This window comes from Aplidium turbinatum, chromosome 8, assembly GCF_918807975.1.
Source record: "Aplidium turbinatum chromosome 8, kaAplTurb1.1, whole genome shotgun sequence".
Lineage (NCBI taxonomy): Eukaryota > Metazoa > Chordata > Ascidiacea > Aplousobranchia > Polyclinidae > Aplidium > Aplidium turbinatum.
This window is the reverse complement of record NC_137479.1, coordinates 25,725,795-25,748,848: the sequence shown is the minus strand read 5'-3', so window position 1 is coordinate 25,748,848 and position 23,054 is coordinate 25,725,795. Positions and strand designations below refer to the sequence as shown.

The 23,054-nt window shown below is 37.7% G+C and overlaps 4 protein-coding genes across 4 annotated transcripts; all 4 read right to left on the bottom strand.

The window, feature by feature from the left end:
- Positions 1-1,810: 1,810 nt before the first annotated feature.
- LOC145776323 (mitochondrial import inner membrane translocase subunit TIM44-like) lies at positions 1,811-6,985 on the bottom strand. The gene is made up of 8 exons (XM_082587723.1): positions 6,848-6,985; positions 6,177-6,431; positions 5,122-5,299; positions 4,593-4,739; positions 3,851-3,943; positions 3,419-3,594; positions 2,432-2,632; positions 1,811-1,984 (listed from the first exon to the last, which is right to left on the bottom strand). The coding sequence occupies exons 1-8, from the start codon at positions 6,962-6,964 to the stop codon at positions 1,865-1,867; spliced, it is 1,287 nt and encodes a 428-aa protein (XP_082443849.1). The 5' UTR covers positions 6,965-6,985; the 3' UTR covers positions 1,811-1,864.
- Positions 6,986-11,000: 4,015 nt separating this feature from the next.
- Positions 11,001-12,076, bottom strand: LOC145776196 (uncharacterized). Its single transcript, XM_082587598.1, has 2 exons — positions 11,934-12,076; positions 11,001-11,357 (listed from the first exon to the last, which is right to left on the bottom strand). Exons 1-2 carry the CDS (start codon positions 12,066-12,068, stop codon positions 11,001-11,003), a joined length of 492 nt encoding a protein of 163 aa, XP_082443724.1. The 5' UTR covers positions 12,069-12,076.
- Positions 12,077-13,867: 1,791 nt separating this feature from the next.
- LOC145776326 (E3 ubiquitin-protein ligase rnf168-like) lies at positions 13,868-15,258 on the bottom strand. Its single transcript, XM_082587725.1, has one exon. The coding sequence runs from the start codon at positions 14,740-14,742 to the stop codon at positions 13,918-13,920; it is 825 nt and encodes a 274-aa protein (XP_082443851.1). The 5' UTR covers positions 14,743-15,258; the 3' UTR covers positions 13,868-13,917.
- Positions 15,259-15,368: 110 nt separating this feature from the next.
- Positions 15,369-17,919, bottom strand: LOC145776324 (serine/threonine-protein phosphatase PP1-beta-like). The gene is made up of 2 exons (XM_082587724.1): positions 17,866-17,919; positions 15,369-17,733 (listed from the first exon to the last, which is right to left on the bottom strand). The coding sequence occupies exons 1-2, from the start codon at positions 17,917-17,919 to the stop codon at positions 16,927-16,929; spliced, it is 861 nt and encodes a 286-aa protein (XP_082443850.1). The 3' UTR covers positions 15,369-16,926.
- Positions 17,920-23,054: the final 5,135 nt, after the last annotated feature.

The window sequence follows — 23,054 nt, the reverse complement described above, 5'->3', positions numbered from 1 at the left end:
AGGAAAAAACTTTGAAAATGTTTGCAGCAACCCCGATCAGCGACTTCGGCTGTTATATGTTTTTTCTCAATCTTTTCAGGGGACGAAATAGGTTGCACCCCAATCTTACCACAGTATCATAACCGATATAGCCTTTGATGCTGAGTTTGTAATTTTTTTCGATGTTCCCTATGTCGTGCAGTACGTATTCTGAAATGTTCTTGATTGGCTGGATCGACTCTCGGTGTGTGCGCTTGAGCAACGCATTCTAAAAACTGCTCTTCATTTAACAGCACTTTATGGATGGAATAACTTCCGACAACAACACTCCAACAATCAGAAAAATTCACTCGGTCAATCTCGGTAACTGGCCCTGCGTCAAAACCCTCTACAAAGTACGGTATAATGAAACTATCAAGAATTTGTTGGAATCTTTATTCTCGGAGTGGGAAAGCTTCTTGCATAGCTTAATCCTGGCAGTTTTGCATACTTGTAGAGGCTTTGAATCACTGACGCAGGCCCAGTCACCGATATTGACAGAGTGAAGTTTTCGATTGTTGAAGTCTTGTTGCTGGAATTATTCCATTCATTGAAGCCGGTAAATGGAGAACAGTCCTTAACATGCGTTGCTCAAGTGCACACTTTGAGAGTCAAACTAGCGCGGTTTGATCTTGAAGCTTCTTCGTTTCAAAAGTAACCAACTGAGCTATCTTGGCGAACGAATGAATATAATATCCTATCAAGGCTTTGTCAGTCCGAGGATAAAGATTCAAAAACCAAACCATTTCACCCAATACAATCTACATCTAAAATTTTGATATTCAATTCATGATCCAATATATAGCCTTTTAGCAACTGTTACAATACCGCATTGACTAAGCATAAATTAAGCACTAACCACACCAGAACAAGCCCAATGGTATGCTCCGATTTTAAAACTTGACTGCTTCCTATTTCTGAATTCTAAAGTAGAATCTCGTGCTCCACCTTGTGGGCAAAACTTGCCAAAACTGTGATGCTCAAATTATTTTGAGAAAACGTTATGATATAAAAAGGGGAAGAAATCGGTTGGTTTGAATGATACAAGGCAAGCAGAAAAGCAGAGCTTCCAAAGCTTCCCTCTGGCTAATTCAAAATGTTATCCAAATTTTAATTGAAATAAGCAAACGGTTTATCTTAAACCTCAAAAAAAAAAACTTTTACCGAGAAGGGTCTAGGCAATTTTTTTTTATTTACAGTTTAGTTTGTTTTTATTTCGGACTATCACAGCAAAAAGCGACACATGCTAAATGGAGCAGACGCCTAGAAAGAGAGAGAACCAAAAACACAAGAACACGTGTTTCGAGACAAGAAAAGCTTTTCGGATCTCAAAACTATCGCTTTCAATCCTTGTGTAAGCTTAATTAAAAATAACTAGAGTAGCCCACTGGTAGCCTATTTATTTGTGGTTGTGAAATGTGCAGTAACTGCCGAGCTTAACCATTGTTTCTGAAGTTTAATTAACCTTGGCAAATACGGCTACCGGTACTGAATCAGCTACGAAGTTTGTTGACTATTGACCGTAAAAAGGCATCTAGTTTCTGTGACGTATTAGCCCCTGTTTGTTTTGGGCCAAGCACGATAAAGTCAGCTCAATCACACTGCGAACAAGTTAGGCTAATAGCAGAAGCCGATTGAAAAAAATTAGCCATCAACCTAACTAAACGAATATTCCTATCAGAACAGTTTTGACATATCTGTTTGACACTTTTGTCAACAAATGAGATACGCCTGAGATAGCCTACTCAACGCACACTGAGATAGCCTACTCAACAGAAAAACCAACAGACACCGTAGGCTACATTTATAAAATGTATTTTAATTTTGGACAGTTCCAGATGTAATGTTACAGTAGCATGGGAGCTCCAGCAGAATGTTGGTCAATTATTTTCCAGGCTGCCCTGGGATCCAATTCATCCAAATCGCGACACAAGGCCCACACATGATGAACTCGAATTACTTGGTTCTGTAATAAAACGGAGGTGAAATAAACTTTTGCATCGAAATGCAACATCAACGAAAATGCAGACCTACAGTAGATAAAAATAATAACTTACTTGAATGCAGAAATTAGAAAATATAAATTATTATAAATGATATCTGTAAATGCAAGATAAGATAAAATCCTAACACAGTGATAACTTAAAATTTTAAGACGCCATTAAGGTGGCGAGTCAGAAGAATCATACTGCCTCACATCGGTTACAGAAAAACATATTCAGCGTCACATATGGGGAAAGAGGGGTGAAAAACAAGAAATGGCGTCATATGACAGACGATAAATGTGCTACTGGAAAATAAACACTAAACAATCAACTACATTTTCAGTGATTTGCAAGTCGCCATATTTTTACCAAATGTCGTTTCAACGTTGGCCTACATTAGGCTATAACAAATACAATTTTACACAAACCTCATCTCCTTCGACAACATTTCCCTTCTTGTCACGGACAACCACAATCTGTTGGGTTTGGAAAGATATGACAAGCACAGGACCTTGGTCGACCTTCGCCGCTCCAGCGATATCCAAGTGATCGATGTCGATTATTTTAATCTCTTGCCGGTTACCTCGTTGCTCTTGCTCTTTGATTGGAAGCATGAGTTGGTTGTATGGCTGACAATAATATGGAATGTACATTAGGACCAGATTATAATGTTCAATCCATGATTATGTAACTTTAACGTTGTTGTTTTTAGTAATTTAATGCAGGGTATGGTTTCACACTAAAGCGGATCTCGGGAGGAGAGCCCATGTGATTAAGCAACGTGACCAAAAAAATATTTAAAAACGCAGCAATTTGTGACAAAACAATGCAAAAAGATATAAATATTGTTTGGCTTTTGGAAAGCACAGTTCAAAATCAAAAGTTTTGCCCCTTAACTACTTTCTTGCAGTGCTCATTTGAGAAACTGCGGTGCCTTTTAAATTGTCTTAATAGGTCCCATATTGCCTTCTCGTGATTTTAAATAGTACATTACAATCAGTCAATATCCACTCATGTGCACTTTCAAATCTTTCTTAATGCTTTAAAATGTTTCTTAATCGTACAGAGCGTTCAACTGTATAACACCCGAGATCTTTGCCAAGTCAACAAGCTCAACACTTTTTTAAAACAAAATATAGTGCAAAATGGTGACTGTAAACGAAGATTGTTTTTGACAGAAGCAATTTGTTTTCTCTACAAAATGGCCCTGAATGATAAAAGCGCAATTGGTATTAGATAAGACCTTTTCAAAAAGCAATGAAAAATATAGCCTCAGCTAGTAAAATCCGTCCTTTTTATATTACTGTAGTTCAACGTCTACACATGTCATATAAAAGTGTTAATACAAAAAAATCTTTTTCTAGTTGGCGGCAACTAAATCGAGTTTTCTGTTTTTAAAATCGATATTTACGTACTGCCTCACTGCACCAGTCTTTCACAATCGCATCTTTTCCATTCGCAATAGCTTCCAAAACATTCGGAACGATGTCATATCGACAAATTTCTAGAAAACCTTGAGCAGAAAATCCAGGTTGGATTCGGGCAATTTCAGTCATGATTTTTGAAATTTCAGTCCCGCCAAAAACGCCACCTGAAAAGAATGCTCAACGGATAAAAAAGTGCAATGGCGTTTCACTAAGATTCGAACTACACAGTACTTTTTTTGAGCAAATTAAAAACACAATTCAGAATGGTCCTGTTCTTTAAGAAAAGTACAAAGTTGTAATATAAAAATAGGCTATTAATACCACGAATGCCAAGTAAAAACAATATGGAGAAAATACGAATAAACTCGAACAATATCGTCAATAAAGCTATACAAACTTTACTCAACAGAAATATGTTACCTGCTACTCCTGATATTTTGTCGGTTATGAATCTTGAACTTCGTATAAATACATTGTCACTTTCATCAAATTTCATCTTAATATCGGATATTCCTGTAAAATTTCAACTTCCTTGTAAGCTTAGTAGGTAACAAATTTATTTCTCTACATCGTCTCAGTTCACTGCAATGGCTAAAGAGAAAATTTGACTGAGCGAGATGATTTTAAAGTTCTTTTTTAATAAATTGACTTGCAACGAAAACACTATCGAAGCGACAATAAAAATCGCATTTTGCACATACAACTATACAATATCTTCGAAAGACGATGTTTTTCGAAACAGTTGCAGTATAATATCTATTTCCGATACGCACGGTTATCTAAAGTTGCGTCATCGAATACTTGCTCTTCAAAAGCAGTGTGTCAGTCTGTGTCTACTACAGTTGTTCGAAAAGAATTCCATAAAGAGGAAATTCTTCAACCGGAAACTTAATCCCAGGTCAAACCCCAAAACCACAATTTTGCGTCGTAACAAAACAAAATTTTCGAGCACTCAAAGCCTTTGAATTCTGCGGCTCTTAGTGTCATTCTCGTGAGTTTCGTTTGTCAAAAATTATTTGAAGTTTGAAGGAAAAAGACTTTAGCATCGAAACGAAATTTCGTTTTGACATAGTCTCATTTCGAACAGTCAGCAATCCATCCATGTGCTGCCAAAGCTGAAATCGAACGTATTACAAGTTTTGCTTAAGGGGTCAGAACTCACTTTCACCAACTTTACTATTTTTAAACGATTCCCATTGCTGGTTCCAAACCGAATCCTTGTGCATAACAATGTACGTTGCATCGGTGTTGGCTTCTATGATGCGTTCCGCTTCGGAATCAAGTGGCTCTTTCCGCATCCGCAGAACCTCTGGAAAGTAAGCACAACAATAATATGGTAAAGTCTCAAATTTTGTTTACGATCAATTCGATCTGCAAAAATACGTTGCGTTTCTGTTGTTCATTTACGTTAATCAAAGTTTTGTTTTTGCAGTTACTGACTGCGTCCAGTTTTCTGTGCTTTTCGTTTTTAGTTTGCCAATGACGTCTCAGGCATATTGCACGTCTTTCAATAGTTTAAGTATCATTTAATTAGCCTTTTCTGATTTTCTAATGTAGTGCTACCGAATTTGTAAATACACTTTACATTTGGTTTGACTTGATGTTGCTGCAACCCAGATGATTGAGCTTTATAACGCGTCTGAGATAAAAAAAAAAAAAAAAAAAAACAACCGGTGAACGGAGAAACCTACCTGGTGGACGATATAGGCTAGACGGGGCCACTCCCGTTCCCTGTGCAATGTTACTTAAACCCTCTTGCACTTTTTTGAAGGCTTCACTGTCAGCAGCCTGTCTTGCAGCGTCGGAAAATCCGCCGGAAATCTTGCCTGCCGCTTTACCAACATCCGTTTTGCCAATTTCTTCTGCAGTCTGTAAAATGTGTAGTCAGTTACTCAAAATGTAGGATACGCCAGTGGAAAGAGTTGGTGGTTATAACCTGGCCGACCTCATCAATGCTACTCTAAGTTAACACGCTTGTTCCATACATGAGTTCCGGCTGCTTCAATCCGAGAGTAAAGTCACCCTCTGGAGGTATATTTTACCCAGCCACTTGGATGAAGGAAAGCACAAAGGCTGAGAACTAGGGATGTGGCCACGGGGTTAGGGGAGCAATCGCCCCCCCCCCCCCCCCCAAAGCTACGTCGCTGCTGAGAACTTCTATCTTGAAAGCGAGCCTTCTTCCACACAAACCTCAAGTAGTTAAAACCATACGAAAACCACCGTAAAATCATATGCTAGGACAACGGTTTTCAAGCTGAAGTCTTACGGACCCTTGATTTAAAACAATCCATGAATGCATTTATGTTAGGAAAACGTGCTAAAATTCATGCACCGAATTTGAGAGCATCTTTGCAAAACTTTTACTCAGAGACACAGACAAGGTTCCCATAACAGATTAGGGTCTACTTACGCGGAATGGCTCATTTCGGCTAGTTCCCTATTCGGCTCCAGTCCGATTCAAAACTACAATTCAAAATTGTAGCCGAATAGGGAACTAGCCGAATCGGTCTATAGCCGAATAGGGAACTAGCCGAATAGAGAACTAGCCGAATAGAGAACTAGCCGAATCGGACTAGCCGAATAGTAGCAGACCCCTACCTACAAGCTTGATGAATCTTTGAAAGCAGTCAGTAGCTACAAACAAGTGAAGGAACCACAGGCTTATGATAAATGGCATGTTTTGTTTTCATAAAATAGTTGATGCTTTTAAAGAATGAAAGACGAAGTATGCGCACTGCTACCTTACCTCTGAGATCTTTGTTTTTACTTTGCCAAGCGCATCTTGAATGACTTCAGAGCTTTGAGTTGTTTCTCGACCGATTTCTTCAAACTTGTGTCGAACTTTCTTCAAAGTGTCGGAATCTTCTAATTCTTGAGTTTCTTTTCGAAATTTTTCGATGTTCTGTTTCAGCTCAGTGTCCTTGTTGTATTCTTGTTTAAAAGTCTCTACTAAATTTTGTACAAAACCTTTCCGGCTTGAATATGTTCTTGAAAAGTTTGTCTGGAATTCAAAGGAGATTATTGAAATTTCGCTTGAAAAAACGCAAGTTTCTTATTGTGTTATTCCCTTGCTACAGATTAAAGGCAAAATATAGCTCCTATGTTTTTCCTCAAATATCCTTCCCCCCACACATCAAACACCGTAACAACTACTGCATTAAACACAATAAAGGTTGGATGTTTGCAAAGATTATTCACTTCCGTAAAGTACCCTTCAATTAAGTGAAACAATAAATCAATGTAATTTGTTTTACACATGCTTCCTATGAGTTTTAAAAATACAAAAGGGTACACAACAGAGTAAATGTGACATTGCAACTGTGTAGTGTATAAGGTGTACATGATTCATGACATATTTCTGAAACAATCTATTATTAAGTGAGAACTACAAGAATTCAACGTATGATATTCACTTACCTTTGAAAAATCTTGCAAAATTCTAACGTCTAATGTTGAATTTTGGCATTTTTTGACGCACGAACTTGCACATGTTCTTACGGTACTACTGGCAATTAAACGCGTCGCATTTAACATTATAAATTTAAATCTAGAAAACTAAAAAAAGCAACAAAATCATTTCAATACTGAGAATCAAACAAGAACGCAAAATTAACACTTCAAATTGCCACTCTTGGTTGACCAAACTTGAGCAAGGCAATTTGAAGCAAACAACATAAAACATATCGACAAAAACAAACAAGGCATCTAGAAGCATCAACAAATGGAAAAGAAAAACCAAATACCCTTTCTTCCGGAATGGCCCGTTTCGGCTAGTCCAATTCGGCTAGTCCTATTCGGCTAGTTCCATATTCGCCTACAGTCCGATTCGGCTACAGTTTTGAATTGTATTTTGTATTTTATTCCACAATATCGTTTCTTTTGCATTCCGACAAAAAAAAAAATTGAAATGAAATTTAGCGCAAAATGTTGAAACTATTCAATTGAAATGTTTGCTCACATAAAATCGACATGTATCCTATGTCACCGTCTGTATGCAAACCAAAACTAAAATCGGAAATTTCAACAGCACAGTTTGAATTTTTACATTAAAAATCATAACAGAGAGATGTATGTCCGATTCTTCTGTTTATAGAGAATTTTGTATTTTATTCCACAATATCGTTTCTTTTGCCTTCTTGCATTTTATCCAGTGTTTACCTTTGAGTGCCTTCCCAGGCGACAAAATCCATCATTTTTACATTGATTCAACGTCTGCAGACGTTGAATCAATGTAAAAATGACGAATTTTGTTGTCTGGGTTCGTTCGAAATAAGTGTTTTACATCAAAACAACATTTTTCATAATTAACAATAGAGGTTAACGAGATAAAGTCTCAGCGAAAACGTGTCAACGAAAAAAAGACAGTTGCCAAATAGCGTTTGACATAAAAGATGAAGTTGAAACCTAAGTGGCAGTTTAGAATAAACCTGGGTTTCGGCGTTACACGACCTGGAATTTTAGTTTTGGTCTCAATCTCATCATCATGATTCGGAGTAAGATCTTTGTTAGATGATTCACAAGGCTAATTGTTCTGTGGAGTGAGCATTCTGTTGCTACGGTTTTCTTTGGTAAAGTTATGAATATGGAAAGTACCATATCACTAGGGATGTTTTCGGTGTGATAAATATGATTTAAGATCTCAGCAGTTAGGTTTAAACCCCACTCATCTAAAGCTTCGATGATTTCACCTATAAAAGAAACGATATTGTGGAATAAAATACAACATTCTCTAAATAAACAGAAGGCGTCGTTGGATTTGGAATTTTGTAATGGTTGAAGATTCTAATTATTCTAAGTTTGCATACAGACGGTGACGTAGGATACATGTCGACTTTATGTGAGCAAACATTTCAATTTAATAGTTCAAACATTTTGCACTAAATTTCATTTCAATTTAGTTTTCTTTGTTGGAATGCAAAAGAAACGATATTGTGGAATAAAATATAAAATACAATTCAAAACTGTAGCCGAATCGAACTGTAGCTGAATAGGGAACTAGCCGAATTGGACTAGCCGAATCGGACTAGCCAAATCGGACTAGCCGAATCGGACTAGCCGAATCGGACTAGTCGAATAGTAGCAGACCCCTTTCTTCAGGTGCAGCTGATCTAAATTAATGGCAGTATCGAAAAAAGTCATGGCAATATATTTTGTTTACAAGTTCCAGCAAGCAATAATTACAAAAGAGTCCTTAAACGTGCACACCATGCAAAGAAAGAAACATCTTAAATATTGCTGCAGAAAGTATCAATAAAAAAGTGTTTCATCGTCATATGAGAACTAGCATGCTATGAAATGTGACATGGTTTCAATTTAATTAATCCTGTCAACAATCAACAGAAAAGAGCTTGCAGTCCTACAATTTTAAAGAAAACAGTTTTCAAACAAAGAATTGTCACTTTGTAAAGTATAAAGCTACAAGTCCTCTCACGCAAACATATTCTCAATTTCTGAATTTTGAACAACTTATTTGGGTTGCCCACAGGGGGTTAGCCATCACGAAATTGTGAGGGGGCAAATATGCATTTTTGCACATGTCAGTGAGTCTAGCAACAAAGTGGCAAAGGACCCAGAGGGTGGTCAGGGGTCTCTCCCAGAAATTTTTTAAAAAATACCTTAAAGTTGGGCATTCTGAGAGTACTTTTAGCCTAAATCAATAGTAAAATTTTGCCAAACGATGGTGTAACTTAGCGTAAAATTTTTGTTTAAAATATTTTGGGGGTCAAATGCCCCCTAACTATACCTCTGGCTGGCCACCAGGTAGGGATGCCCAAAGTAGAATTTCGAATCCTTGAGATTCGAATCCATCCAGATTCGAATCTAAAAACCGCTTTTTTATCGGGTAATTGGATTCGGAAATAATACGGAGAAAAGAAAAAATTATAAAAAAAAAAAATTTTTTGAAAAAATACGCCGGCAAGTCTTGCAACAAAGCAGACTTCCCACTTTTGCACAATTTAGCTGCAAAATACGTGGCCATCCCAGCAACATCAGCTTCTTTGGAGCGATCGTTTTCAAGCGCTGGGCTGACTGTTGGAAAACTCAAAACAAGGTTGACAGGGCAGCAGCTGGAGGAGATAAACGTTCTACATTGCAATTCATCACTGTTGTGAACGATTGAGAACTTGTTAAAATGATGGCTTTGCAAAGCTTCTTTTTCATGCCGTTATGTGTATTTTCTCAATAAAAAGAAAAGGTTAAAATTTACGCCGAGGATTCTAGAATAGGATTCGAAATTCTAGATCCGAAAATAAATTCTAGAATAATTGTAGAATAGGCAATTATTCTACTTTGGGCATCCCTACCACCAGGACCGCATTGAATGCATAGGTCAAAACATGAAAATAATCCTCTCTAAAATCTAATGGTTGTCCAAAATGTCCAATCAAAAAAGCACCAGCCTTCATGGGATATTTCACATGATACAGAAAGTTACACAACTCTGAACTAAGGATTTAATCAGCTATGGGAAACAAGCGAAAAATTAGTTTTCAAACTGCAAACTGATTGTGATAATAACAAAACTACTTTACAGTAAAAGTCATCCTGCAAAAGTACATCATACGGTACGGTACACTTTAAGGTTTTTGTATTTTTCATACCAGAAAGCATGTTATGAGTGATAGGACTGGTATCAGTATCCGCTTTTCACAGCACATGTTATGTTAATGATGTATTGCACTACTACATTGTGCAGTAAGGCGATGTGAAAATCAAAAAATTTTAAAAAATCAAAAATCGAATTATCACACAGGGTGACTATTGCTATGTAGAGTATTTCTGTAAAATTTCACGCAAAAATATTCAGTAACCTTAAACATGTAGTCGATTTTGTCTTTGGCATTTGTTGCCAGCACAGAGTTGCCAGGTACAATTTTTTTGAAGAAAAAACTTTGTTTATCTTTTTTAAATTGTAAAAATTTCCAACTTTAACAACCACAACAACAATTACATATGATACGACTGCTAGTTGCCCTTTTTGGTAAAGTCTGGCGGTGTACGGTAAGATATTAAACAATCACCTGGCAAACCTATTTTTGCTTGGTCAGCAAAAACTGATGATATTAAGCCTTTTTCACTTCTATGGCAAGAGTAGAAATGCACTGTGCATAAGATGACACTTTGGTTTTGTTGTAGTAATATGTATTACATAATCACACAACGCACTGCATTAATATTCGATTGTTTTCGCCGATTTACATTTGTTTTTTGACAGATATAGTAACAGCAACTCTCCAATGGTAGCTTACACATCAACCAACCAACTTTATAAGTGCTTGTAAAACGTGCACAAACGAATGAAAAATAAAGACAATGAACAAGAAACAGTGGTGAATATCAAAACATTATACTGCAGCCAAAGAAAGAAAGTCAGATTTCGTGTCTGCTTTCGGCAAGACCCTACGCGAAGCAATTCTCGCCCGAATGAAACCATCCCGTCGTTGATGGCCAGCAATACTTCCACAGTCGTTAGTGACTTCCCAAATAAGACGCTGCACAGCCTGAGTATGGGCAGGAAAATGAGGGTATTTAAACTTTGTGTTTATCAAACCCTTTAGTTCATCCATGGTCAAGTGTGAAGTAAGGATAGACTCAGTAAGCGTGGCATGGTCCCAATCAAAGAGAACAGTGAGTTGGCATCCAAATTTAATTTTGGTTGGGTAAAAGTGCGGACAGAAACATCACAAGAGTTACTGCCTTTGCGAATGTTTTCTAACATGTTCACAGAAAAAGATCGCAGAGCAGGATCATCACTGAATACCGGGGCATTGTCACATTCAGATGTACCAGGTGCAGCTGGTTCGAAAGGAGAGTCAATTTCTTCATCAATTGCTGCAGAAAACTGCTGTTTTTTCCAGTTCTCTTCCTCTATCACTTGTGACTTTTTTGCTGCAGCGAAATCATCTCCTCGCTGTTGTTTGAGGCTCTTGAAAAACAAGTTTTTTGTGTGATTGATAAATGTAAAGAACACAAAATAATCCATGTAAATCAGTTCAGTTTGTTTTTATTTCTGACTGTCACAACGAAAAACAATATATGCCAAACATAACAATTAATACTCTTTCGGACAAATGGCAGTAAAAATCAGTGATAGTCAAGAAAAATCTTCTCGCCATAGCACGACTAGCTTTAGTGAAAGCACAAGCCTGCCTTTACAGACATAGAAATCAGAACATCTGAATCACTTTCCCACGAGGAAATGCTTTAGGAAATCGAAAAATCCTTAAACCACCTACTATCTAGAGTTGGTTGAACTACATCTGCAATGGTGAAGTGGGGTTGTAGAATTGGCAGCAACCCATTCTCCTTCTCATATGGCTCCATTCAACAAATATTGTTAGAAGAGCCATGTCAATGGCAACAACAGACTAACCCCAGTACACAACATGGGACATGTCTATGCATGACCCTGTTATCAAAGAATATACTTATAAAAGCCTTACATTTCATAGAAAATTACTAGACAAAAAAGTTTGAAAAGATACCGTATGTAAGAACTTACCTTTTTGTTAACTCTCTTTTGAAGCGTTTTCGTTGTCCTTTTGTCAAGAGGCTCAATTTGGTATAACGATGCTTCTACTCTACGATAATGTTGGGAGAGGAGAAACCTCAATTGTTTTAGGAATGCAATCTTCATTTGAAAAGAGAATAGTTAGCTTTTTTCCAGCTTCCTGAAAAATTAATTCCTTATGAGTGTTCTGTCTCTGTAAACGCGCAATTAATTATTTCAACACATTAAGGTTTTGAAAAGTGTCTTCTAGTTGGTTATTGTAGCCTACGTGTACTGTTCATTCATGCAAGCTATATGTTAGTATTTTTAACAACTACCCTTCATCCATACGAAGATATACGAGTTGGTCTATGTTTTATGTCACTACCAAGCTTAATTAAAACCAGTCAGAGAAAAACTTGCAGTAATAAAGTACTTGAGTATCACCTTTAACAAAGTACAGAATGCAAGAACATATCGTAGTGTTGGTAAACCAGCAGTGGGAAGCTCATTGGAGGGTCCAATGACAGAAGAGCTTTCCATGCTTCTTACTCTCTTTTTAGAACTTTTAGGCATGATTTAACAGTTAACAATGCTACCCACAACAAGGTCAGCTTTATGAACTAAAGATAATATGTGAAGAGATTAATGTATTTTTTGAAGAAAAGAAACATAGCCCACTTACACTGTACGGTACACAGAACTAAGAATTTAAGTGCTGAAAACTTAGTTGTCTGAGCCTTCCGTAATACTATGAACTTTATTAGTGTCATTCTCAAAGCTACATATAAAAAATACAGAACCACAAACAGCAACTTCACCTGAATAAGCAGTTCTTATTCCAGAAGACCTGATAATTACAGACACTGCCTCTTAGGCCTACTTTACACAATTTGGAAAACCTAGCCTAAACTAACTTTGAACCGAAGCCTGAATGATTATTTAACAACCAAGCATAAAATTATAGCAAACATTTCGGCTGAACACAACTTCTTATCTGAATTTTGCAGCCTTATCTTCAATAATAATCAGCAATTCAGCATCTCAAGGTATAAATCTCTCAGCAGCAGACAGCAAACGCTCGCGCGCGCGTGTGTGCGGCACACAACGCATTTTCCCTAACTAGCCATTCAGAGCGCGCTATCTGGATCACGTGGATTGATGCGTTGTGATAGTATTTTTTGTGGAATCACTTTGCAAGAATTAGAAAATACTAACCTTAAAACGCTTACATGTTTACGGATACTGGATTTTATTGCATAAAACTTCACAAAAATACTCTACACAACTGTAGTCACCCTGTGTGATAATTCGATTTTGTCCATTCAAATTTCACATCGCCTTATTGTGCAGTACATTATTGAGACAATGTAGCACCCACTGACCTACTAATAAGAATTGATATTAAAATATTGTGTTAAGAATGCAAAAAAACGTTGAGAACATGCGGACAAGGTATATTTTGATCCCCACCTATGCCGGAATGGCCCGATTCGGTGAGTCCGATTCGGTGAGTTCCCTATTTGGTGAGAGCCTTTTTCGGTGAGAGCCCTATTCGGTGAGTTTTTTTTTTAAATTATTGCGCGCCGTAGCCTAATTATCATTGCCGTTATAGGGTTAGGGGATAGGGGTTAGGGGGTTGGGGGGTTTGGGGGTTTTTGGGTTTGGGTTTTGGGGTTTGGGGGTTTTTGGGGTTTGCGGTTTGGGAGTTTTTGGGGTTTGGGGGTTTTTGGGGGGTTGGGGGTTTGGGGTTTTTTGGGTTTTTTGGGAGTTTTTGGGTTTTTGGGGTTTGGGTTTTTGGGTTAGGGGTTTTAATTAAGCTACGGTACCCGATAATTTTCAAAAAAAAATTCAAAAAAATCACCGAATAGGGCTCTCACCGAAAAAGGCCCTCACCGAAAAAGGCTCTCACCGAATCGGACTCACCGAATAGTAGCAGACCCCACCTATGCAACAAATGACAAAAAATTCTTTATCCCATGAATTAGAATTTTGTTCAATAGCTGGGAGAACTCGGCTCTTGATTTGTGTATTTGCACCGCTTGGGTGATAAGGTTAAAAATTGTTCAGATGAACTGCTACTTTCAGTGCAGTAAAGTGTTTCATCACATGATTTGTTTAACATATCAGGAACAGTATTTTCCTTCTCACTACAAAAGCTTCGTTTCACACAATATGTTTGGATGGATTTGCAACGGATAGGGGTTGTTATTTTCCCTTTCTTTCCAGGCAATGTTACTGAACGCAATAATTTTTTTCCGACAGTTGTGGGTGACACTGGTTGATTTAGCTGCTCACTGATTACTTTCGCAAGCTCCTTGTCGCGCTCAATTTGTGCTTGACGTTCTCTTTCTGTTTCTTCCTTCTCTTCTTTCAACATCTGTTGGATGAGTTGAAGTGATGCTGACTCTTCTTCATCTACTTGAGCTTTGTGCTCGTTATCCCACTTCAACTTCATCTTAAGATATTCATTTCGCACTTCGCCATCTTTTGCAACATGAACCTGACTTGGTTGCAAAGTTGAGTAGTTGTCTTCTCCTTTCAAGCGTTTTTCGATAAGTTCAGAACAGTTTTCTTGAATATATTTCCACTTGGTTTTGTTGACAAGTGATCCCTTTGAAACTGCTTTTCGTGCCCAAGAACTTAATCTTTTTTGGCACATTGGACATCGAAAGTCAGCTTTTTCAAAATGTTTATCATAGCATTGTTTGCAAAGTTCATGCTTGCACATTAATGTTATAGGCTCAATGAAAACATCCAGGCAAATAGGACACATTATAGTATTTCTATCAAAGTCCTGTTTTGAGCAAGAAGCCATCATCTCTCAGGTAATAAAGTAAAACTGTAGTAAGATATCTGTTTAACATAGCATGACACAAAATATTTTGGATCTGTAATAAATATTAAAATACGGTATGGGTTAATGGTAAAAAAGGAAGAGTTTGCAGTAGCAAGAAATAAGCATTAAATTATTCCAACAAAATGTGATACAGTATTACAGTATTATGATGTAAGAAAAACAAAGTTTGCAAGTCAATAGTATTTTTCCAAACCAAACCAAACCAGTCACAATAACACTAAAGGATAAATCTTAAAACTAAAATGTTAACCAGGTAGAAGACAAAACATTGGCATTTACATAAAATTGTGAAAGTACCGTAACATAAAAATTAATGAAACATTCCGTATGCTGCCGCTAAGATAGATGGAAAAAAATTTAAGCAATAAAGACAAAGGCTTAGAAAGATTTATACCTTCTTGTATTTATTTCTTCAAGAAATGTGATGTCTGCAAAAACTGCTGTGTTACTACCAGTTTAGGTGCTCCAGAACATGAATCAGAAATACTAAATATTATATCACCAAGTAAGGCATTAACAAGTGTATATTTTGTAAAAACTAACAAAAAATTGGAACAAAAGCAATCATGCAACCTAAACTGCTTGACCTAAAAAAGAAACAACACAAAATATCAAAATAACCCTGAATGATGTCATGCTGCTCTCTAGACAGTGCTGCTACATTTATATTTATCCCACACACATAACATGTTCTGAGCATTACGAGTCTTGTTGATGATGGCAAATATTAAATACACATTAACAATACCATACCATACATATAAACTTTCAATGACAAATAACGTAAAAGCTAATGTTCTTTTATATTGTAAAATTAAGCATTATATATATCGAATCAGCAGTTTACACACATCAGCTGGCAACAGAAGCACATGAAGTGACGTATTGCAAGTGGCATGTAACATCACTATCTCAAAGCATGAACACAAACAACAAGCTCCAGTGAAATGTTTCTAAATTCACTTATAAGTTGTAAGCCAATCTATATAAAAAAAAAACAATATTCAAATGGAATGAAAACAAGGCTTTTAATCAACATAAATCATGGCCTGTTCAGTAGTTTACTAGTTATGTACAGTTTGTACACTCGATGCATTTGAGATCTGTAAACAGCTGCTAGAATGCTAAAAGCTTGCTAAGATCAAACCATTAACGTTATTAAAAGTTATGCAATGAATGGTTGTAAAATGTATGTAATGAAAGCATAATGTAAGAGCATAACAGTAACAATAGAAAGTTATAAGTCTTGTCAGTCATAGCAAGCTTTTGAAAGCATCACGCTGTTGAAGCACATAACATAAAAACAATAGTTTAGTTTAATTAAGATACCATATATGTTACATTATTAACAAAGTTATGCAAAAGCAGTTGAAGTACCATCGCTACATTACGAGATAACCTACCGTATATACTGTAATAACTGATATGATATTCATTACTTTTCAAGCCTATCCAATAAAGTGAGCCAAACAATATATGCAGTAAAATTGTAGGAATAATTTTGTATATATACAATAGCCCACATAGAACTTCAACACCTTTAAATGACACAAGCAAAATTAAAAGTCAATACTTGCAAATACATTATACAGAATGCCCCCATAACCTTGTAACAGATCACATTTTAATAAAACTTACAGCTAATAAGCTTTCAAAATCTACATAAATTTTCGGACACACTTAAGCTATACAAACATATATACCAATGATATATCAGTAGCCTACAATAAAAAGAATTTTTCAGATTTATGTCCACTGAAAAAACATTTTAACTTCATAAATATATGTGAAGAAAGGCGTTCTTCCCGGCTATCAGCACAAGGCTGATTACTCACTAGCACAGCGAGCAGCAGTAACGCTTCGCTAACCAGAACGGTGTAGCTTCCACGCTAGCCATTGAGACCTCCAATAAACGTTTAAGTTTTTGGCAGCCCGTTTTTGGCAGCCAGCAGTTAATACAAAGGAGTAGTAGATGTATGCAAGTGACTATTATCCAATGTACAGTGGCATACAAAACAATTTTTGTTTCACAAGGTACCGTAACTTTTGCTTCAATATAAAATGAATGAGGGGTTATTTGTCTGGGTAACAGTCTTAGTTATGTTACCAGCAATAACTATACTTTCAAAGCAAAGAATTTCTCACTTATTTTTTTCCTGCTTTTGACTTAGCAGAAGGATTTCGTGGAGGTGTCACTGGCCTCCCTGCATTTAATCCTCCATATGGGAATTTCTTTTTGTCTGCTGGTTTCAAAATTTGAAACGAACACATTAATGTTTCATCAACACTCATCATAGCACCTGCATTATCAAATTCTCCACAATAGTTTGGAGCAGAAAATAAAGTAACAAGTTGCCGTTTTGCAAAAAACTCATAACCATCTTCAACAACCTGATGAGCTCTGCAGATCAAATCTAAGTCATGCTTGTGGAGAAACTTTGCTACAACTTCAGCACCAAATGTAAACGACACACCTCGATCATTTTCACCCCAACCGGCCACTTCTTTGTCTGGGTCAGACCACAGCAGATCACACAACAACCCCTGATCTGGTACATCCGTCGGACGCATAATTCGTCTGATTTGTTCCATTGATTGCAAATCAGGTGACAAGCCTCCATGGCAACAAAATATTTTTTCGTCAATTATCGCAGCAAGAGGCAAGCAATTAAAACAGTCAGTAAACGTTTTCCACAACTTGATGTTATATCTTCTCTTGCACTCATCATAAAATCCATAAATTCTGTTGATGCTGGCGCACTCATGATTTCCTCGCAACAAAAAGAAGTTTTCTGGAAATTTAATTTTATATGCAAGAAGAAGAGCAATTGTTTCTAATGACTGTTTTCCTCTATCAACGTAATCACCAAGGAAGAGATAATTTGACTCAGGTGGAAAGCCGCCATATTCAAATAATCGTAGAAGATCATAATATTGGCCATGAACATCACCACAAATTTTTAACGGTGCTTCAAGTTCTAACAATATTGGTTGGCTCAGAAATATTTCTCTTGATTTCAAGCAAAGTCCACGAATGTCATTCTCAGTAAGTTGTACATTTTTGCCAGGTCTAGATCCTCTTACTTCAAGAAGATTGGCTATGATCTTGTCCACATTTAATTTATCTGCATCCGTCATTTTAACAAATTTCTATTTTAATTGAAAAAATACAGCTGAAATTGCCACAACTCTAAAAAATAAGCACAAAATCAAAATTGAAGTAAAAAGTGTTATCTTTGACACCATGGTGCAACACCACTTGCCACCAAGAGCCAGCAATGAGCCACACCAGGACCAACATTTGTCAAATGTCAACAAGGTTGGCAGATGTTTACTGCTACTGTTAAGCAGCCCAATCGTCACAAGTGATGAAACAAGCCTAAAAGTGGCCCAAACAATGACAAATTTGTATGAAAAATAGTTAAAATTGAAAAAACTAAGGTGAAAATACAACAAAACCAAACGAAAGTAAACGCAAATTATTAAAATTATCTATTAACTCCAAATGTACCTATGTTCCTGTTACTGACAAATAAAACATTGATTGATTGATTGAAAACAAACTAGTCCAATTCGCGGAAATTAGCAGAACTGGCAACTCTGCTTGCAGGCTTCTTCATTCGTCATGAATGAATTCTGCCAGAGCCACTGAAACCTCAAACCATCGGAAGCTAAGTTGTCCTTGACGTGAAGTGGCTACAGTCATTGTGACTCTTCTAGCACTCAACCAGAGAGTTCATCCTTGCTTTAAACTTTGTTTGATAATTATAAAAGAAGAAAAAGCTATGGCAAGGAATAAGGATTGACATTGAAACGACTACTTTCTAAACTCTAACTCGTTACACCATGCTGTCGACGGTGAAACCTATGCTTAATTTACTTACAACCAGAGGTGGGCACCCGCTACTTTTAAAGTAGCGCCTGCTACTTGGACCAAAATAGCGCGCGCTACCGCTACCCAGGGGCGCCGGAAGCGGGGCCCTGCCCTCAAATTTTCTGCAGATGGAGGGGCAGGGGGGGCAATGGTGCCCTTTTAAAGTCATGTATACTACTACACATTTTGCAATATAACAATTTCTGGTATTCGCTTTTAGCCTAATTATAATCTTTCATTTTTGCCTCAAAATAATATTTTTGGCACAAAATTTTGCAACACAGTAGCCTACAGGCCTTAAAACTCGTTTTTTTTTCGGCATCCATCGTGGGCTCGTGGCCTACCAGGAGCTCCTTCTCGGTGGCCAAATCTGCGTGCTTGGAGGCCAAAATACAAAATAAAAATAACGATAGCACAAGTAAATAGAATTAAACTTGCAACAATGCTAAAATGATCACTTAGCGTTGTTGAAGTCTGGGCCTGGGCGACGTCCTACCATAGAATCGTTGCACCACGCAATAATTGCTTTATCGGGATTGTAATCTAGTAGGCTACTATTCAAACGACACTCGCACGAATGTCCCCAATGTGGCTGATTTTATAGAAGTTTGCCACTCCCCTCAGAGAATTCTTTTTAGCAACGAAAAACAACGTTCGACATGTGTTGACGATGAAGGCAAGGTAATAAAATAAGTGTTTCAATGATTAAAACATTACTTGTAGACTTTAACTGCCCTTTATCAGAACTGACGATCAGGGTTGCATTCCTGGGGGGGCTCGGGGGGGCTCAGCCCCCCGAAATACGAAAAAGCTTGATGTAGGGGGGCTCAGGGGGGGGGCTCGTTCAAGCTTTGGCCGTGGCCGAGTGGTTAGCGCGTTGGGCTCGCAGTCGAGAGCCTGCATGTTCGACTCCAGCCACCCGCACTTGCTGTTGTTTCTCTGGGCAAGAAACTTAACGATAATTGCCTCTAGCCTACCTAGTGATCGATTTCGAGTAATGGGTAGTACCAAATTTAAGTCATAAGTAAAGTAGACAACCGGAAAACAGACATTGCCGTCGGCTGCAGCGTGGGTCAAGTGTATGTCGGAAGGCGTACACCGATGCATAGCGCTCAAGTCCGCTTTCCCGCAATGCAGGATAAAGATAAACAAACAAACAAACAAACAAAGCTTCCATTTTTCAGCTTTTCTAGCTGAACAACAAGTTTTCGACTGAACAAGTAGCCTAACACTTTAACAGCTTTCTCACAACAGAACTGCAAAAAAACCCGAACATAAGTTGATAGCAATCGCCAATTATCACTTTTGTCAGAAACTCTCCAGACTGGGAATATCAACTTCGTAGTAGCTAATCGTCATGTCAAATGGACTGTTAATTCTCTACTTCAAATAAAAAAAGCTATTCAAGAAGGAAAGTATTCGTTTAATGAAGTTGTTAACTTGAGTCCCGAAAGTACAAAAAACTATTCCTTTAAAGGCACAACATTGGACCAGTTCGAAGCTCGACGTAGAGACTATACGGTACCCTTCTTTTGATCGTAATCGGTTTATTCAAGCTTTGGTTGACAACATTGGAAGCAGGATGGTGGACACCAACAATGAAAATTCTGTGAAGAGCTTGGAAATTATTGTACTAAAATTGTGGCCTGCTGCAGTCGAAGTTCCATGGCAAGAAGGGGAGCACAGATTACGAAAAATAGAGGAGAGATTTCATGTCATCACTCCTATTTCCGATTTTCGATTGTATGTTAACAATCCTTGTCATATAGGCTACCAGATACGATAAAGTTGCTCAAGAACGTAATACTAAACATGATTGCTATAAGTTCTGCTGAAGCCAAACGTGGATTTTCACAAATGAACTTGGTCATCACACCGCTACGATCACGGCTGACCATACCACTTGTTTCAGCATTGTTGTTCATCAGCATCAATGGACCACCTCCTCATTATGGAATGGCACTGCGGCAACTCAGAAGTGGTTGCAGACTCATCGGTCGGCTGTGGATATTCAAGTTAAGCATTCTAAGCTGCCCACATTGAATGAACTCAGATCTGTGCAAAAACTGTTTGCTGGCTAAAATCAAGGACTGTCGTGGTGCTTATAACTTAGCTCATAAAACCAAAGACCTGGCAGACAGGCTATTTGTTTTGTGTAATCTCGTTTGCACCAACTTGAAATATGCTTTTGCTGTAATTGGAGTTTTTTAAACTGTTCGTTAATAACTAAATGAGATTTTAGTGTAACTGTCACATTGGCAGCTTGTTGGTTCTTATATAGCAAATCTGCAACCACAAGCGCTCATTTCAAGAATTGCATTACCTTACTTTCCTATTGCAGTCGATGTTTTTGCAAGTGTGCTTAGGACTGGCTCATACAAATAAGTTTACAATTGAGTTAAGAGATTGGAATTAGCTCATGCAAATCGAGTTTCAAGTGTAGGCCTACGCAGTAAAAAAAAAAGCAAAGGAGATTGCAGTGTAGCAATCAAGCCAAATTTCAAACTTATAATTTATATCGGATTCAACCACGTTTTCACGTTTTGTTGCTTCTACCTTTTTCTGTACTTCAAACTATGTTTTAGCATGGGTTGTTTTTCGACATGATGTTCAGAAGTAAAAACATACTGAACAGTGTTTCCTTTTAAAAAAGGCAAACATTGTTGGCAAACCTACATCGATTACTTATACATACTTTGTCTATAACAACACAGCTAAGTGATAGAGCCCCCCCAAAAAAAATTTTAGGAATGCACCCCTGCTGACGATGCACTAGAAAGTGCAAAATATTTTTTCTGTTACATCTACTGACGTCTGATCTCTGTTGCCTTAGCAATTGAGGTTTTAGTTATTTCAATGACGTACATTAACTTACTATAAGACATTAGTAAAAGAAGCATAATTTTTGCAAAATATGATCAAAAAATGTTTTCCTCATTGATGTCAACTAACTTAGTTCTCCTTTTGAACAACGGTTCAATGTCCGACAACATCGAATCGACATAAAAGCGACAATATTGCCAGCCGATGTAAATTAGCACTTCGGATTAAGACTTTGTTAAAATAAACGTCAGGAATTACAAACAAGACTTACAGCGCTGGCGATCGCAGATGGATATATTCCATCAATAACAAAAATATTCCCGCACAATGCAACAGTGGCGATTATGACGCGCTGACCTAATTTTGCGTCACTCTTTGATACTACATATTTTCGACAGTTAATCCACAATCATTCTATTGCGAAATTAAATAATTGGCTAAAAGAGACCGGCGGCCAAACTTGGCCGATTGAGGAGGTAGCACCGGCGGTTCATTCAAGCACTACTTAGCGGCCATGGCCGCAGGCTGCTTTAAGGCTTGACAGTAGGTTACATCATTATAACATAGCATGGTGCCCTTCTTTGTATACCGGATTATCATTATCGCTATATTTTATCTTAAAACTTGAAAAAAAATGGTATTTTAGTAAACAAAAGTGCCCTTTTTTTGTAATCTTGCCCCCCCAGTCAAAAATCGTTCCGGCGCCCCTGCCGCTACCCGCTACCAATTTACAAAACTAGCGCGCTATAGCCTACCCGCTACCGCTACTCGGACTAATTAAAAGTAGTTCTTCCGCTACTTTTCTCTAAAATGACACTACGAAACATTCTTCAAGTCCCTAGTGACGCAAAAATGACCTTGAAAACGAATGTTATCATTTGTTTGCACTTTCATTTTAACGTCGTTACAGAAAACACATTCTAAGGGAAGTTTGTTGTTACGCATTTTTCAAAAACACGAGCATTTCAAAATGAGAGTCACTATATAAACTCTGCCCGCTTTGGCTTTTTTTTCAACAGAGAAATCTCTTCAATGACTTGCTCCTGTCCGAAAAAAGGCGTCCGCAATTGCTGTTTCCATCTGCACCGACGTTTCACGGGATGGCGTTAACACACCAAAAAATTCATCCTCGGAGTCGTGACGAGATTCGCAAAAGACCGAAACTTTGCAACCAAACCGATTATATAGCTGCTTGACCACGCCATTGTTGCCAAAAAAACGAGTATGTTTTTCACTTTACATTAAAAAGTAGCGGGTAGCGGAAGTGCGACTGAAAAAAAGTAGCGCCTCACCCGCTACCGTTACTTTGGAAAAAAGTTACTTTTATCATAAAAGTAGCGCGCTACTGCCCACCTCTGCTTTCGAGGTTCCAGTGTTTTGCAAAATACGGCAGTCAATGCTGTTATAAAAGGCAAATGGGCTGACCACGTCGTTGTGTGAACCTCTGGGGCCGAGGGTCTATCCTTTTACTACCCCAAATTCACAATGTTCCCGGACTACACTGGAAGGCTACTAGAGAGCAGCCAGTCTTTGGTTTCATCATCCATGAAACATGCTGACCATGTCACACCCTTTT